This window comes from Leptodactylus fuscus, unplaced genomic scaffold (assembly GCF_031893055.1).
Source record: "Leptodactylus fuscus isolate aLepFus1 unplaced genomic scaffold, aLepFus1.hap2 HAP2_SCAFFOLD_1280, whole genome shotgun sequence".
NCBI classification, from domain to species: domain Eukaryota; kingdom Metazoa; phylum Chordata; class Amphibia; order Anura; family Leptodactylidae; genus Leptodactylus; species Leptodactylus fuscus.
The window spans coordinates 1-15,274 of record NW_027440122.1 but is presented as its reverse complement, the minus strand read 5'-3'; the positions used below and the strand labels follow the sequence as shown (position 1 = coordinate 15,274).

The 15,274-nt window shown below is 45.1% G+C and overlaps 1 protein-coding gene across 1 annotated transcript; it reads left to right on the top strand.

The window, feature by feature from the left end:
- The first annotated feature begins 621 nt into the window (after positions 1-621).
- Positions 622-14,748, top strand: LOC142187002 (protein O-glucosyltransferase 3-like). Its single transcript, XM_075261411.1, has 8 exons — positions 622-908; positions 6,052-6,249; positions 10,290-10,576; positions 10,750-10,966; positions 12,409-12,605; positions 13,123-13,317; positions 13,726-13,830; positions 14,498-14,748. The coding sequence occupies exons 1-8, from the start codon at positions 671-673 to the stop codon at positions 14,624-14,626; spliced, it is 1,566 nt and encodes a 521-aa protein (XP_075117512.1). The 5' UTR covers positions 622-670; the 3' UTR covers positions 14,627-14,748.
- Positions 14,749-15,274: the final 526 nt, after the last annotated feature.

The following is a 15,274-nucleotide window of genomic DNA, read 5'->3' as shown; positions in this document are numbered from 1 at the left end:
TCTGCACACTTCTCAGTGTATCGAGTGAGTAGGGTGCAATGCTCTGCACACACCTCTCACTGTGTATATACTGACTCTAGGGAGCAATGCTCTGCACACACCTGTGTATATACTGACACTAGGGTGCAATGCTCTGCACCCAGCTCTCATTGTGTATATAGTGACAAGGGTGCAATGCTCTGCACACACCTCTCTCACTGTGTATATAGTGACACTAGTGTGTAATGTTCTGCAGACATCTCTGTGTGTATTTACTGACACTAGGGTGCAATGCTCTGCATACACCTGTGTATATACTGACTCTAGGGTGCAATGCTCTGCATACACCTGTGTATATACTGACTCTAGGGTGCAATGCTCTGCACACACCTGTGTATATACTGGCACTAGGGTGCAATGCTCAGCACACACCTCTCTCACTGTGTATATAGTGACACTAGTGTGTAATGTTCTGCAGCCATCTCTGTATAGGACTGTATACTGACTGTAGGGTGCAATGCTCTGCAGACATTCCCATACACAGAGGTCTGCTCAGCGCTGCCCCCTACATGACACAGCCCCTCCACATTGGCTGTCCTCTCCACCAATCACCAGCAGACAGATCTTCTGCCCCATTTCCCATCACAAACTTTGAATGAGTCTGGTGTCCCGGTGTGTGGCCGGCTGACACATGGCGGGCACCGCTCCCCGCTGCACCCCTCTGCCTGTCACCAGGAGCATGGCACCGCTGCTACTACTACTGCTCCTCCGGGCAGGGAGCCTCCATGCCGCCGGGACTACAGAGGCAGTGAGCCCGGAGAGGAGCCTGGTGTGGGGGCCGGGGCTGCAGGCTGCCGTCACCCTGCCGGTCCGGTACTTCTATATCCAGGCTGTGAGCCCGGCCGGCCATAACTTCACCTCCTCCCCAGGTAACCACGTGACCCCGAGCAGCGGCAGCCCCAATAATCAGTGATCCAGACTGCGGGACCGGCGGGCACAGCCCCGCCCACTGACGTCATCTCCCGGCCGCATACCTGGCGTTTAACCCCTTCTCCGCTGTTACATTGTCCGCCTTAGATTTCTATATGTAGAAGTCCTGTCATATTGTTATGGAGGGAAGGGGGGTCCTGTCATAGTGTTATGGAGGGAAGGGGGGTCCTGTCATAGTGTTATGGAGGGAAGGGGGGTCCTGTCATAGTGTTATGGAGGGAAGGGGGGTCCTGTCATAGTGTTATGGAGGGAAGGGGGGTCCTGTCATAGTGTTATGGAGGGAAGGGGGGTCCTGTCATAGTGTTATGGAGGGAAGGGGGGTCCTGTCATAGTGTTATGGAGGGAAGGGGGGTCCTGTCATAGTGTTATGGGGCCTCTATTGGCGATATATGAGGGGTCTTGTGGCTGCTAGTATGAGGGTATTATGTCTAATAGTATTATTGGGGGTCTCTGTGGCTTGTAGTATTAGGGGGGTCCCTGTGACTGGTAGTATTATTGGTGGCCCTGTGGCTGGTAGTATTACAGGGGTCCCTGTGGCTGGTAGTATTGCAGGGGTCCCTGTGACTGGTAGTATTATTGGTGGCCCTGTGGCTGGTAGTATTACAGGGGTCCCTGTGGCTGGTAGTATTACAGGGGTCCCTGTGGCTGCTAGTATTATGGGGTCCCTGTGGCTGGTAGTATTGCAGGGGTCCCTGTGGCTGGTAGTATTATGGGGTCCCTGTGGCTGGTAGTATTATGGGGTCCCTGTGGCTGGTAGTATTATGGGGTCCCTGTGGCTGGTAGTATTACGGGGTCCCTGTGACTGGTAGTATTGCAGGGGTCCCTGTGGCTGGTAGTATTATGGGGTCCCTGTGGCTGGTAGTATTATGGGGTCCCTGTGGCTGGTAGTATTATGGGGTCCCTGTGGCTGGTAGTATTATGGGGTCCCTGTGGCTGGTAGTATTGCAGGGGTCCCTGTGGCTGGTAGTATTACAGGGGTCCCTGTGGCTGGTAGTATTACAAGGGTCCCTGTGGCTGGTAGTATTGCAGGGGTCCCTGTGGCTGGTAGTATTGCAGGGGTCCCTGTGGCTGGTAGTATTGCAGGGGTCCCTGTGGCTGGTAGTATTGCAGGGGTCCCTGTGGCTGGTAGTATTATTGGTGGCCCTGTGGCTGGTAGTATTGCAGGGGTCCCTGTGGCTGGTAGTATTATGGGGTCCCTGTGACTGGTAGTATTACAGGGGTCCCTGTGGCTGGTAGTATTACAGGGGTCCCTGTGGCTGGTAGTATTACAGGGGTCCCTGTGGCTGGTAGTATTGTAGGGGTCCCTGTGGCTGGTAGTATTGCAGGGGTCCCTGTGGCTGGTAGTATTACAGGGGTCCCTGTGGCTGGTAGTATTATGGGGTCCCTGTGGCTGGTAGTATTATGGGGTCCCTGTGGCTGGTAGTATTACAGGGGTCCCTGTGGCTGGTAGTATTACAGGGGTCCCTGTGGCTGGTAGTATTACAGGGGTCCCTGTGGCTGGTAGTATTACGGGGTCCCTGTGGCTGGTAGTATTACGGGGTCCCTGTGGCTGGTAGTATTACGGGGTCCCTGTGGCTGGTAGTATTACAGGGGTCCCTGTGGCTGGTAGTATTACGGGGTCCCTGTGGCTGGTAGTATGATGGACGTCCCTGTGGCTGGTAGTATTATTGGTGGCCCTGTGGCTGGTAGTATTACAGGGGTCCCTGTGACTGGTAGTATTACAGGGGTCCCTGTGGCTGGTAGTATTACAGGGGTCCCTGTGGCTGGTAGTATTACAGGGGTCCCTGTGGCTGGTAGTATTACAGGGGTCCCTGTGGCTGGTAGTATTACAGGGGTCCCTGTGGCTGGTAGTATTACAGGGGTCCCTGTGGCTGGTAGTATTACAGGGGTCCCTGTGGCTGGTAGTATTACAGGGGTCCCTGTGGCTGGTAGTATTACAGGGGTCCCTGTGGCTGGTAGTATTACAGGGGTCCCTGTGGCTGGTAGTATTACAGGGGTCCCTGTGGCTGGTAGTATTACAGGGGTCCCTGTGGCTGGTAGTATTACAGGGGTCCCTGTGACTGGTAGTATTACAGGGGTCCCTGTGGCTGGTAGTATTACAGGGGTCCCTGTGGCTGGTAGTATTACAGGGGTCCCTGTGGCTGGTAGTATTACAGGGGTCCCTGTGGCTGGTAGTATTACAGGGGTCCCTGTGGCTGGTAGTATTACAGGGGTCCCTGTGGCTGGTAGTATTACAGGGGTCCCTGTGGCTGGTAGTATTATGGGGTCCCTGTGGCTGGTAGTATGATGGACGTCCCTGTGGCTGGTAGTATTATTGGTGGCCCTGTGGCTGGTAGTATTATTGGGGTTGCTGTAGTTGGTAGTATTATGGGCATCTCTGAGACTGGTGGTAGCATGAGGGTCCCTGTTGCAGGTAGTGTCAGTGTTACAGGGCCCCTGTAAATGCTAGCATTACTGGTAGTATTATGGAGGCCGCTATGGCTAGCAATGGTGGGGTGGACCTGCAGCTAGTGGCATTAGAAGAGGTTCTTTTGGCTGCTATTCCTATGGGGGTACCTGTGATTGGTGGTATTATGTGGGTTCCCAGTTGCTGGTAATATTTTGGTTCCTTTGCCTGTTAGTGTCTTGGGGATCCCTGTAGCTGATAGTATTATATGAGTATTATTACGGGGCTCCCCATGTCTGGTAGTAGCGTACTATGGCGGTCTCTGTGGCTAGCCCTGTCATCACAATGCAATGGGTTCAACATTTACTTTCTTCCTGAAGTACCGTATATACTCGAGTATAAGCCGACCCGAATATAAGCCGACCCCCCTAATTTTACCACAAGAAAACTTATTGACTCGAGTATAAGCCGAGGGGGGGAAATGCAGCAGCTACTGGAAAATTTCAAAAATGAAAATGGTCGGAGTTTTTGGGTGCAGTAGGTGCTGGGGAAGGGGAGGGGGTGTTTTGGTTGTCTGTCTGCCCCTTCCCTGAGCTTGAGGACTGTTTTTTCTTCCCCCACTTGGAATTCAGCCTGGCTGACTATAGGGTATCTGCAGTGCTCCTATTAACCCCTTCCCGATGGAACAGGAGCACTACAGATCCCCTATATTCAGTAGACCGGGCACTGTCAGACACAGGGATACCTAATGTGTTTGTGTGTCACAGTCATTTTCTACTTTTGTATGTATTCTAGGGAAAGGAGGGATTTAGAACTTTTATTTTTTTTAAAAAAAAAAAATTTGCACTATTTTATGGGAGATTCTATACATTGATATTGTGGCTGGTCATAGAACCCCCTCACCCTCCTAAAAAAAAAAAAATTTTTTTTTTTTTTTGCTGACTCGAGTATAAGCCGAGGGAGGCTTTTTCAGCACAAAAACTGGGCTGAAAAATTCGGCTTATACTCGAGTATATACGGTAATTTCTAAAAAAAAAAAAGATATGTCTATTTTCAATGACCTGTCACTGCCCCGAAAATGTGTCCTAAATATCATATATAGGATATGTATGTGCGTACACACATTGTTGTACAATGTACTATTACCGCAATACGTGAATACATCCTTATAGTTCAGAGAAGTGTTGGTGACCCCGGTACTCCGTGGTTTCCTCCCACTAGGACTATAGCACCGGCTGCTCTGCCATCTCTGATGTCAAACCTGGTGACGTCATAGACGGCTGTTTTGGTATTTCTGCCCCCGGTCTTATTCCTTTTTTTTTTTTTCTTCATTTGGTTGTCACTTATTGGGACACTGGTGGACACTGTCATAAAAGCACTGGTCGGTATTACAATGGAAATGTGAATGACATTTACAAGGGCACTGGTTGTCACTTATGATAGAAACAGCCACTGGTTGTTGCTTTTAGGAGGACACAATGGATGGCACTTATAGGGACACTGGATATCACTATTATAAATGCATTCGCACTAGTCAGTGTTATAGTTTAACTGTGAATGACACTATTAGGAGGACACTGTTGATGACACCGGGGGACTGGTTGTTAATTATGGGGACACTGGCTGTTATAATTCTAGTTCAACGCATCGATTTTTGCCGCAACTCCTGTAGTTCAACCAAAGATCACTGTTTCGCCCCGCAAATCCTTTATTTGTGTAAGTGAATAGATAAAAAAACGAAAACTTGGTGATCTTCAGTAGTTGATACCTTTTTAATGGCTAACTCATAATGATGACAAATGGCTAACGTTTCGAAGCGCAAAAGGCTCCTTTGTCAAAGCAAATTTAAAAACATTTTTGAAGGATGCATATATATATATATATATATATATATATATATATATACACAGAGCAGGCACAAAGGGTGTTAGATTTCAGGAGGAGGGGGGGGGGGTTGTTAGTAGTTGGTGAGACAATGTAAGCAATTGGTGGAGACATTTGGTCGAGACAATGTGGTAATTGGTGGAGACAATATAAACACTTACATATTGTCTCCACCAATTACCACATTGTCTCGACCAAATGTCTCCACCAATTGCTTACATTGTCTCACCAACTACTAACAACCCCCCCCCCACTCCTCCTGAAATCTAACACCCTTTGTGCCTGCTCTGTGTATATATATATATATATATATATATATATATATGCATCCTTCAAAAATGTTTTTAAATTTGCTTTGACAAAGGAGCCTTTTGCGCTTCGAAACGTTAGCCATTTGTCATCATTATGAGTTAGCCATTAAAAAGGTATCAACTACTGAAGATCACCAAGTTTTCGTGTTTTTTTATATTTCCAACCCACTGGCTAACACGGTACAACAACGAACGTTTTCCTTTTACTAAGTGAATAGAGTCACATTGATGTCGCCAATGCCATTCCAGGCTGCTGCACAAGGTACTGAGCCATGCTATCTCTGGCACTGCTGTGGCCCCTTCAAACAAGTGGGGATGCTTAAAATCCTACTCCCACGAATCTGATATTGACCTATGGATTGGCCACCAGTATTGTCAACCTGGACCACCCCCTTAGGCTATATGTAAACGTTAGCTACCGACTTCCGTGCATGCGCCCTTCCTGGATCTTCTGATCTGTACATGTTTTTTTCTTAATGACTTCATATATTTTTTCATCAGGGAATAAACCCTTTAAGGTTGTGATAAAATCCTTGTCTCAAAAAGAATACACCCGAATTCATGTGCCGGACCCCCTGGACAGGAATGACGGCTCCTTCCTAATGAGATACCGCATGTATGGAAGTGCTAAAGAAGGGCTGGTCATTGAAGTGCGTTATCAGGACAAGCATGTCGCTCAGTCTCCGTATATACTTGAAGGTAATGTACGTGTGTTACGGGCAGGGGCCACATAGACAGTGGGCTAGTATGTGGGCTACGTACTGAAGGTGGAGCAGCTTCATAACTCCATCAACACTCTACTTGGAATCAGTGGGGGTCTGACCAGTTGGCCATCCTCCCCAGTCATAAAATTATCCCCTGTCCTATCAATATGGACTAATGTCATGGTGATCACACACAGTATCACACTGCGGTCAGATCAGTGTACATCATAGAGCCCAGGTCTTAAAGAAATATTTGGAGAACTCTTACTACAGGACCCGGTTATAGACCTACTATAAATCCTATACACCTACAATGTTGGCCAAAAGTATTGGCACCCCCGCAATTGTTAGATAATACTGATTTTCTTCCAGAAAATGATTGCAAGCACAAATTCTTTGATATTATTATCTTCATTTAATTTGTCTTCAGTGGAAAACCACAAAAAGAATTGTCAAAAAGCCAAATTGGATATAATTCCACACCAAACATAAAAGAGGGGTGGACAAAAGTATTGGCACTGTTTGAAAAATCATGTGATGCTTCTCTAATTTGTGTAATTAACAGCACCTGTTACTTACCTGAGGCACCTAACAGCTGGTGGCAATAACTAAATCACACTTGCAGCCAGTTGAAATGGATTAAAGTTGACTCAACCTGTGTCCTTGTGTGTACCACATTGAGCATGGAGAAAAGAAAGAAGACCAAAGAACTGTCTGAGGACTTCAGAAGCAAAATTGTGAGGAAGTATGAGCAATCTCAAGGCTACAAGTCCATCCCCAAAGACCTGAATGTTTCTGTGTCTACCGTGCGCAGTGTCATCAAGAAGTGTAAAGCCCATGGCACTGTGGCTAACCTCCATAGATGTGGACGCAAAAGAAAAATTGACGAGAGATTTCAACGCAAGATTGTGCAGATGGTGGATAAAGAACCTCGACTAACATCCAAACAAGTCCAAGCTGCCCTGCAGTCCGAGGGTATAACAGTGTCACCCCATACTATCCGTTGGCGTCTGAATGAGAAGGGACTGTATGGTAGGAGACCCAGGAAGACCCCACTTCTTACCCAGAGACATAAAAAAGCCAGGCTGGAGTTTGCCAAAACTTACCTGAGAAAGCCAAAAACATTTTCGAAGAATGTTCTCTGGTCAGATGAGACAAAAGTAGGAAAAGGCCTCAACATAGAGTTTACAGGGGAAAAAAAGAGGCCTTCAAAGAAAAGAACATGGTCCCTACAGTCAAACATGGCGGAGTTTCCCTGATGTTTTGGGGTTGCTTTGCTGCCTCTGGCACTGGACTGCTTGACCGTGTGCATGGCATTATGAAGTCTGAAGACGACCAACACATTGTGCAGCATAATGTAGGGCCCAGTGTGAGAAAGCTGGGTCTCCCTCAGAGGTCAGGGGTCTTCCAGCAGGACAATGACCCAAAACACACTTCAGGTCAGCACTAGAAAATGGTTTGAGAGGAAGCCCTGGAGACTTGTAAAGTGGCAGCAATGAGTCCAGCCCTGAATCCCATAGAACACCTGTGGGGGAGGGGGAGAGATCTCTTGGTGGCAGTTTGGAGAAGGCCCCCTTCACATCTCAGGGGGGACCGCGAGCAGTTTGCCAAAGAAGATTGTTCTAAAATTCCAGCAGAGCCTTGTAAGAAACTCATTGCTGGTTAGTGGAAGCGGTTGTGCGCAGTTATTGTGTCTAAAGGTTGTGCTGCCAAGTATTAGGCTGAGGGCGCCAATACTTCTGTCCGGACCATTTTTGGAGTTTTGTGTAAAATGATCAATGGTTTGACTTTTTTTTTTTTTTCATTCTCTTTTGTGTTTTTTCATTGCAAGAGAAAATAAACGAAGATATTACCAAAGAGTTTGTGCTTGCAATCATTTTCTGGGAGAACACAAGTATTATCTGACAGAATTGCAGGGGTGCCGATACTTTTGGCCAACACTGTAAATAAGGGAAGATTATTTTTTATTCCGGATATTGGGCATGCAAAACAGATTAGAATGCAAACAATTGCGATTGTGAGATTCTATTCTACAAATAATCTGAAACCACCTGGCTAATTATTTGTCATCTCCCGAAACTTCCCATTCCAGCTTTACACAATATTATGGGAAGGTGTGGTGATACAGTAACATTTCCTGCTGCCTAATGGATTTGCACATGACAGCGGGTCTTGTCTTGGCTTGTCCCAGCTACAGCAAAGGATACATTTGATCTCTTTTCTCTATTAACCTTTATGTCTCCTTGTAAATCCCAAAATATGTCCCCTATCCACCTTCCCCGCCCAACACACACACACACATATGAAAATACAAACCTGTAAAAGTTAAGTCTTTTAATCTGTATAATGTTAAAGGATATAGACACTTAATACATTTGGGCTAAAAATACATTTAGTAATTGTGTTTTATGAGACATTTTGCAGCGTTTGGCTTCGGCCTGTATTACATTACATAGCAAGCTGCAGAATGCCATTCAGTCACATTCACTCTATCCAGCTCCTTTCTCTCCTCAACTGAGGACCCATCTACGCTGATATATGAGCAGTCCAAAGATTATTAAAATTGATTTATTTTGATTTTTTTTAACATAGTCCATGAGCCATAAGAGGCTGAGTTGCCTGATGGAAATCGCGGTGAACAGTACTCTGCAGCTTGCTATGTAGTGTAACACATGGAGACTGCAAAACCCCAAATTTTTAATGAAAAACCTTGCAAATATTATGTTATTGCAATAAAAACATTTGATTCAAAGTTGTCCATAGGGTTTAATGGAGGAGATTTACCATTGTTGGTGTTTCTGCTCTCAGTATATTGCATCAACACCACCTGGAAGACTTTGACAATCATTTGTGTTTGGTGCAACCTGCTATGACTATTGTGTTAGGTTGTCTAAGGCTGAGTTCAGACAGGGTTTCTTGGTCCAGAATTTGACGCGGAGGCCGCCTCAGATTCCGGACCAAAAAACGGCTAGCCACGACTGGATGCTGGTGCAGTGCATACAGTCGCGCACTCTGCTCCGGATTAGGCCTAAATGAATGGGCCTAGTCGGGAGGGAGTGTCTAGGCGGATGTCCACGGCTGAATTGGCCACAGAATCCGCCTGAAGAAAGGGCATGTCGCTTCTTTATTCCACGAGCGGGAACAAACCGCTCGCGGAAAAAGGAAATGACCGGCACCCATTGATTTCAATGGGAGGCGGTTTTTTTGCTCACTATTTTGAGGCGGAATCCATGTCAAAATCCTGACCAAAAAAATCCCATCTGAACTCAGCCTAAGGGTATGTTCACACAGAGTTTTTTTGAAGGCTGAAGAAAATCTGCTTCAAGAATTTGAAAAATTTTTGACCCTTTTTTTTGTTTGTTTGTTTGTATGTTTGTTTTTTTCTTTGCTCAGGCACACTGTATGGACCTAGAAACTTCCCTTTAAAAAAAAAAAAAAAAGCATCAAAAACTGCGTTGTTTTTTTTTTTTTTTTTAACTCCCCCATTGATTTCAATAGGTTTTTCAAGGTGGAATCCGCCTGAAGATAGGCCATGTCCCTGGTTTTTTTTTTGTCCTCTAGCTGAAAAAATCAGCTAGAGGAGAAAAACTTTTACTGCCTGCAATCTGAAACGAATGGGAGACGCTATTTGAGGTACCTCAAAATCCAAAAAAAAACCTCTGTGTAAACATACCCTAAGGCGGAGGCCTCACATTGTGGAAATACAGCTTTTTTGTTGTATTTTTTTGAGCCAAACCCAATGTTGGCTACAAAAGGAATGGGAAATACAAAGGGAACACTTATCCACACCTGGCTTTGGCTCATAAAACCGCAGCAAAAATTAAAATTTTCCCATACAATAGATTTTGCTACCAAGTTGATTGTATTTCTATGTATTATCTAATGGCATTGCTCCAGAGACTAGTGCACCGTGTCTTTTGGCCACGATCTTTTGGTACCTGAAATGACCACAATGAGTTATGTCCCCCCCCCCCCCCCCCCTCACTAGAATCCCCGGGTTCTTCAGTAAATGGCGTTCTACGTTTTGCTTTTTAGGACCAGTTTATCATGAGTACTGTGACTGTCCAGAAGAAGACCCTGACATTTGGCAGCAGGCTCTTTCATGTCCAAACCACGAAGCTCAGATATCAAAAGACTTCGCCCCCTTCCCATCTATAGACCTGAACAGAATGCTGGAGGAAGTGCCTAAGAGATTTGCAGAATCGCGAGGTGCAATAGTTCATTACACAATCCTCAATAATCAGATCTATCGGCGTTCCTTGGGCAAATACACAGACTTCAAAATGTTCTCCGATGAAATGTTGCAATCGCTGGCAAGGAAGGTAAGAGAATGCCAAGAGTCGTCCAGGTCCAATGATTGGAATAAACAAGGCTTGACATGTTGATATTTTTAGATCACGGAGGTTTGCTTGATCTTTGTCCTGGGGGCAGATGTGCTTGTGACTGTGTGATGTCTGAAGTCAGGGAACTTAATAAACTTTAGGTTTTTGTTTAGGTTCGCCTGCCTGACTTAGAATTTTATATCAATGTTGGCGATTGGCCAGTGGAACATCGAAAGGCAAATGACACCCCCGGGCCACTGCCTATGATTTCTTGGTGCGGATCTGCTGATTCTAGAGACATCATTCTACCGACCTACGACATTACTCATTCTACACTAGAAGCGCTACGTGGTGTCACCAATGACCTGCTGTCTATCCAGGGCCACACAGGTAGGTAGCAGAAGTTCATGCATCTCCATGAATGGCAGATTTGATGCTGTATTTCTCAAGTATCCTGCCTACTGGTCACTACTAAGGCAATGGCGTGCAGAAGTGTACAGCTGATTTAAAGGGGTTGTGTCGGATTAGAAAACATGGCTGCTTTCTTCTTCTCTGTTGGTCAATGCTACGGATCAGTCCTACCAAAATGAATGGGGCTGAGCTGCAGTATGGCCATGTGACCAACAGACGGTCACTTCTTGAGCAAAAGAAATGGCCATTTTTTCTAACCCTGCACAACCCCTTTTATGAAAATGGGAATCCATCCACATTGTGTTGCTTATTATGCACTTCTCCATAGGCACGAAATGCATTGTACTCCAGAGCTGCATTCACAGTTCTGCTGGTCGTCTTTGGAAACTGTCAGCACCTTGTCATCAGGTCCACCCACAGTTTAATTGACTTATTAGTAGAGATGAGCGAGTACTGTTCGGATCAGCCGATCCGAACAGCATGCTCGCATAGAAATGAATAGACGTAGCCGGCACGCGGGGGGTTAAGCGGCCGGCCGCCGTCAAAGCGGAAGTACCAGGTGCATCCATTCATTTCTATGGTGCGTGCTGTTCGGATCGGCTGATCCGAACAGTACTCGCTCATCTCTACTTATTAGTTTTGTCTACTGTATTGTCTGGTGTAAAGAAAACACTTCCAAGGAAGCACAGCAGAGAGCTGGCAAGGAATAATGGGAGATGTCAGCTCTGAAGGCTGCAAAATTATTAATGCAACTGTGGGATATAATTCCCGATCAATATACGATAAGTAATGTAAGGTATTAAAAAAATGTGCTTATTATATAGGCTCCTTCTGTACGGCAACAGTGTTCAACGCTGGGCATACTCTGTAGGTCACTCTGGTAAGGCAGTCTGATGACGTTCTGAAAATATGGCTACCGAATAGCGGTCCTGAAATCCATCTTCACATGAGAACCAAGCAGCCATGTTCTATGCCTGTTCCTGACTTCCATATGTTGGTTCTGTGTTTTCACATTCATCATTGCATTGTCAGCAAACCTTAGCACCCTGGCGGCTTAGTCATTGATGTACCTTAAAGGGGTTTTCCATGCTAAAAATATTGATGAATTCTAAGGATGCGAGATCCATGAGGGTTAGTCAGCCATTCTCGTCAGTAATTTACAACGGCTGATACACAGAAAATGGAACAGGAAGCAAACAGCGCTGTTCTCTGTTTAGTGGCCAGAGCAGGTTATTGCAACTTTGTTCCCATCCACTTGAATGGGGCATAAACTACATAGAGAACAGTGCTGTCTGATCAGAGAGGGTGTTGGTTGTCAAACCCCCACAGATTTCATATTGAAGATAACTAATAGCCCTTAAAAAAAAAAAAAAAAAAAAAAAAACCCTCTTTTAATTATTTTAACTTTTGCACTCTTTTAGGTCCTTCATGGGACAATAAGACAGAACAGGCCTTTTTCAGGGGTCGAGACAGCCGGGAGGAGCGTCTTGAGTTAGTGCAAATGTCTAAAAAGAACCCGGAGTTGTTAGATGCCGGTATCACTGGGTACTTCTTCTTCCGAGAAATGGAGAAGAAACTGGGAAAAGCTCCACTTATTGGATTCTTCGATTTCTTTAAGGTGAATTTTAGTCTAGCCGGGGATTATCAGACACTCCACTTTTCTAGTTCACATTACTTGAACTCTATTAAATATAGTTAGTAATATTTTTTTGTAGGATCTTCAATTATTTTGCATGGCCGTTCAATCCTAACACACTTGGCCCTGCTACGTGCACATTTCCATCTACAAACTCAGCCCTGCATCGTGGACTTTTCCACCCACATACTCAGCCCTGCTACTTTCTACTTTCCCAACACACTCTGCTTTTCAACATGCACGTTCCCTCACACACGTAGCTTAGCTGCAGGCACACTGAGTTCTGTTGCATTCACTATTCCCCACACACATGCAGCTTTGCTTTCATACGTAGATGTTTCTCTCATCGACAGAGCCACTCTTGTCCACGTGTTGTCTCTGTTATTACAACCAAGTGAATGGGCCTATGGAACAAAACTAGACCAAGCCCATAGACAAGACTAACGTGAGAGTTTCAATAGTAATAAATCTACTTGCTATCTCTTATTGGTTTTCACAGTACAAGTACCAGGTGAATGTGGACGGCACTGTGGCGGCCTACAGGTTTCCGTATCTCATGTTGGGGGACAGTCTGGTCCTGAAGCAGAATTCCCCATATTATGAACACTTCTACAGTAACCTAAAGCCAGGGAAACACTATGTCCCGATAAAACGCAGCCTAGGGGATCTGTTAGACAAGATAAAGTGGGCTAAGGTAAGGCGCAGTGGTATCTAATCCACAGATTTTATAGTCTCTACTTTCCTTTTACTATTTTCCGTCCTCAGTGTTATGTTTTTATGTTCATGTCATATAACATGTATCCTGTGTCACATTACATACAATCCCCAACTAGAAGCAGGACCTTGTCCAATGCGTTCTATTGGGGGGGTGTATACATTCAGGTCCTTGTGGTTGTCTATAGGGTGTCGAATAGTACAGTGTAGTATGGATGTTATAGGAGTGTTCCAGTCATACTTGTTTGCTCACTCTCTGCATAATTTGGGGTTTACTTACTCATTAAGGGGGACTCTGACCTCTATATCAGTCATGTGTGCTTATGTCTTTCTGCTTTTGATTATATCATTCACCTATCTTTGCCAAAACCATTTGTTTTTCCTGAAGGAAAATGATGACGAGATGAGGAAGATAGCCAAGGAAGGCCAGTCTCTTGCCAGGGTGCTGCTCCAACCTCACCGACTCTACTGTTACTATTATAAAGTATTGCAGGTGAGAAGTACTAACAGTACCCGCAATGATTAAGAGATTACTTCATAGATTTTTACAGACAAAACATCTCCCAGATATATTTCTGACTAAATGGAAGCTTTTGAGGTCACAGATAAGGCCACGGTGGTGTTACCATAGTCTACGTAAAGGGCTTTTCCAGTCTTTTAACATTGATGACTTCTCCTTGCAATAAGTCATCAATATCAGATCGATGGAGGACACCCAGCGCTCCCACCAATCAGGCATTGGAAGTAAACTGTGAATAGAGCGGGGTGTAGTGGGCTTTGCCAGGTTCCTGCAGATCTACTCCCATTCAGTTGAGCGTGTAGTTCCAATGAAGATTAGCTGATCAGTGGAGGTGCTGGGTGTGTGACTCCCACTAGTCTCTTATTAAAGACCTAAAGTCTGCAAAGGAAAACTGCTGCGGGAGAGACCGCGATGAGTTTCTGCCACGGTTTTTCCCCCAAAACTTTATTGCTGTGGCTCGCTACATGAGGCTTATCCAGAACTTCTTTTTTTTCCCCCAAATTCCTAAATGGACTCCATGTTAGATGTCTTGCTTATAGAAATGATGATGCATCAAATAGAGTAGAAAATAAAATAAAAAAATTAATGGTCTCCTGAACCTGACATGTGTTATGCTAACTATGGAACAAATTTTTTGCAGACGTATGCCAAGCGCCAAATAAGCCGGCCGGAAATCCGTGATAAGATGGAGCACGTTCCTCAGCCGGATGATAACACCACCGTCTGTACCTGTCACAGAAAGAAGGCTGGTCACAAAGATGAGTTATAGTCTATGGTGAGGAGAGCCAAAACGCACTGAATGATGGAAAAGTAGTCCTAATGTGGACAGTCATTGGCATTACAGGCTCCTGGAGAATAAGCCGCCATGCACAATGGTCTTCCAAAGGGATGAGATCTAATATGCTACACTTCCATACACTTCACAAGGTCATTGAACTAAGACCCAGACCCCAATTCCACAAATAAAGGGGCCAAAGCCATTGAAGTTTCCATTAGCAGAAATCCCAACTACAACAATCCCAGTAGGATGTAAATGCGGGACATACAAGTCATTCTCCGTCATCGGTGTTTAACTGCGACGTTACTCACCACAGCCATCACCCTGGTCCCGTATGAACACCCGATGTGCTGCACACTCTATGAAGGGAAGGATAAAGATGTATCTTACAATCATTGTGAAGACTATAATGATCTGTTCTACGTCTATGACATGTCAATGCTGCAAACGTACAGATTTGTATCTATGGTTTTGTAATATGACTTTATAATAAAATATCTTTTTCTATGTTCTTTAATTCATCATTTTATATTTAGCATTTTACAGTGTGACCTCTGTATATTACAGGATCATATTCTCCAATGCTGAAGATTAGTAACTCCACCCAAGGAGTAATATCTGTAAGATAAAAAATGTAAT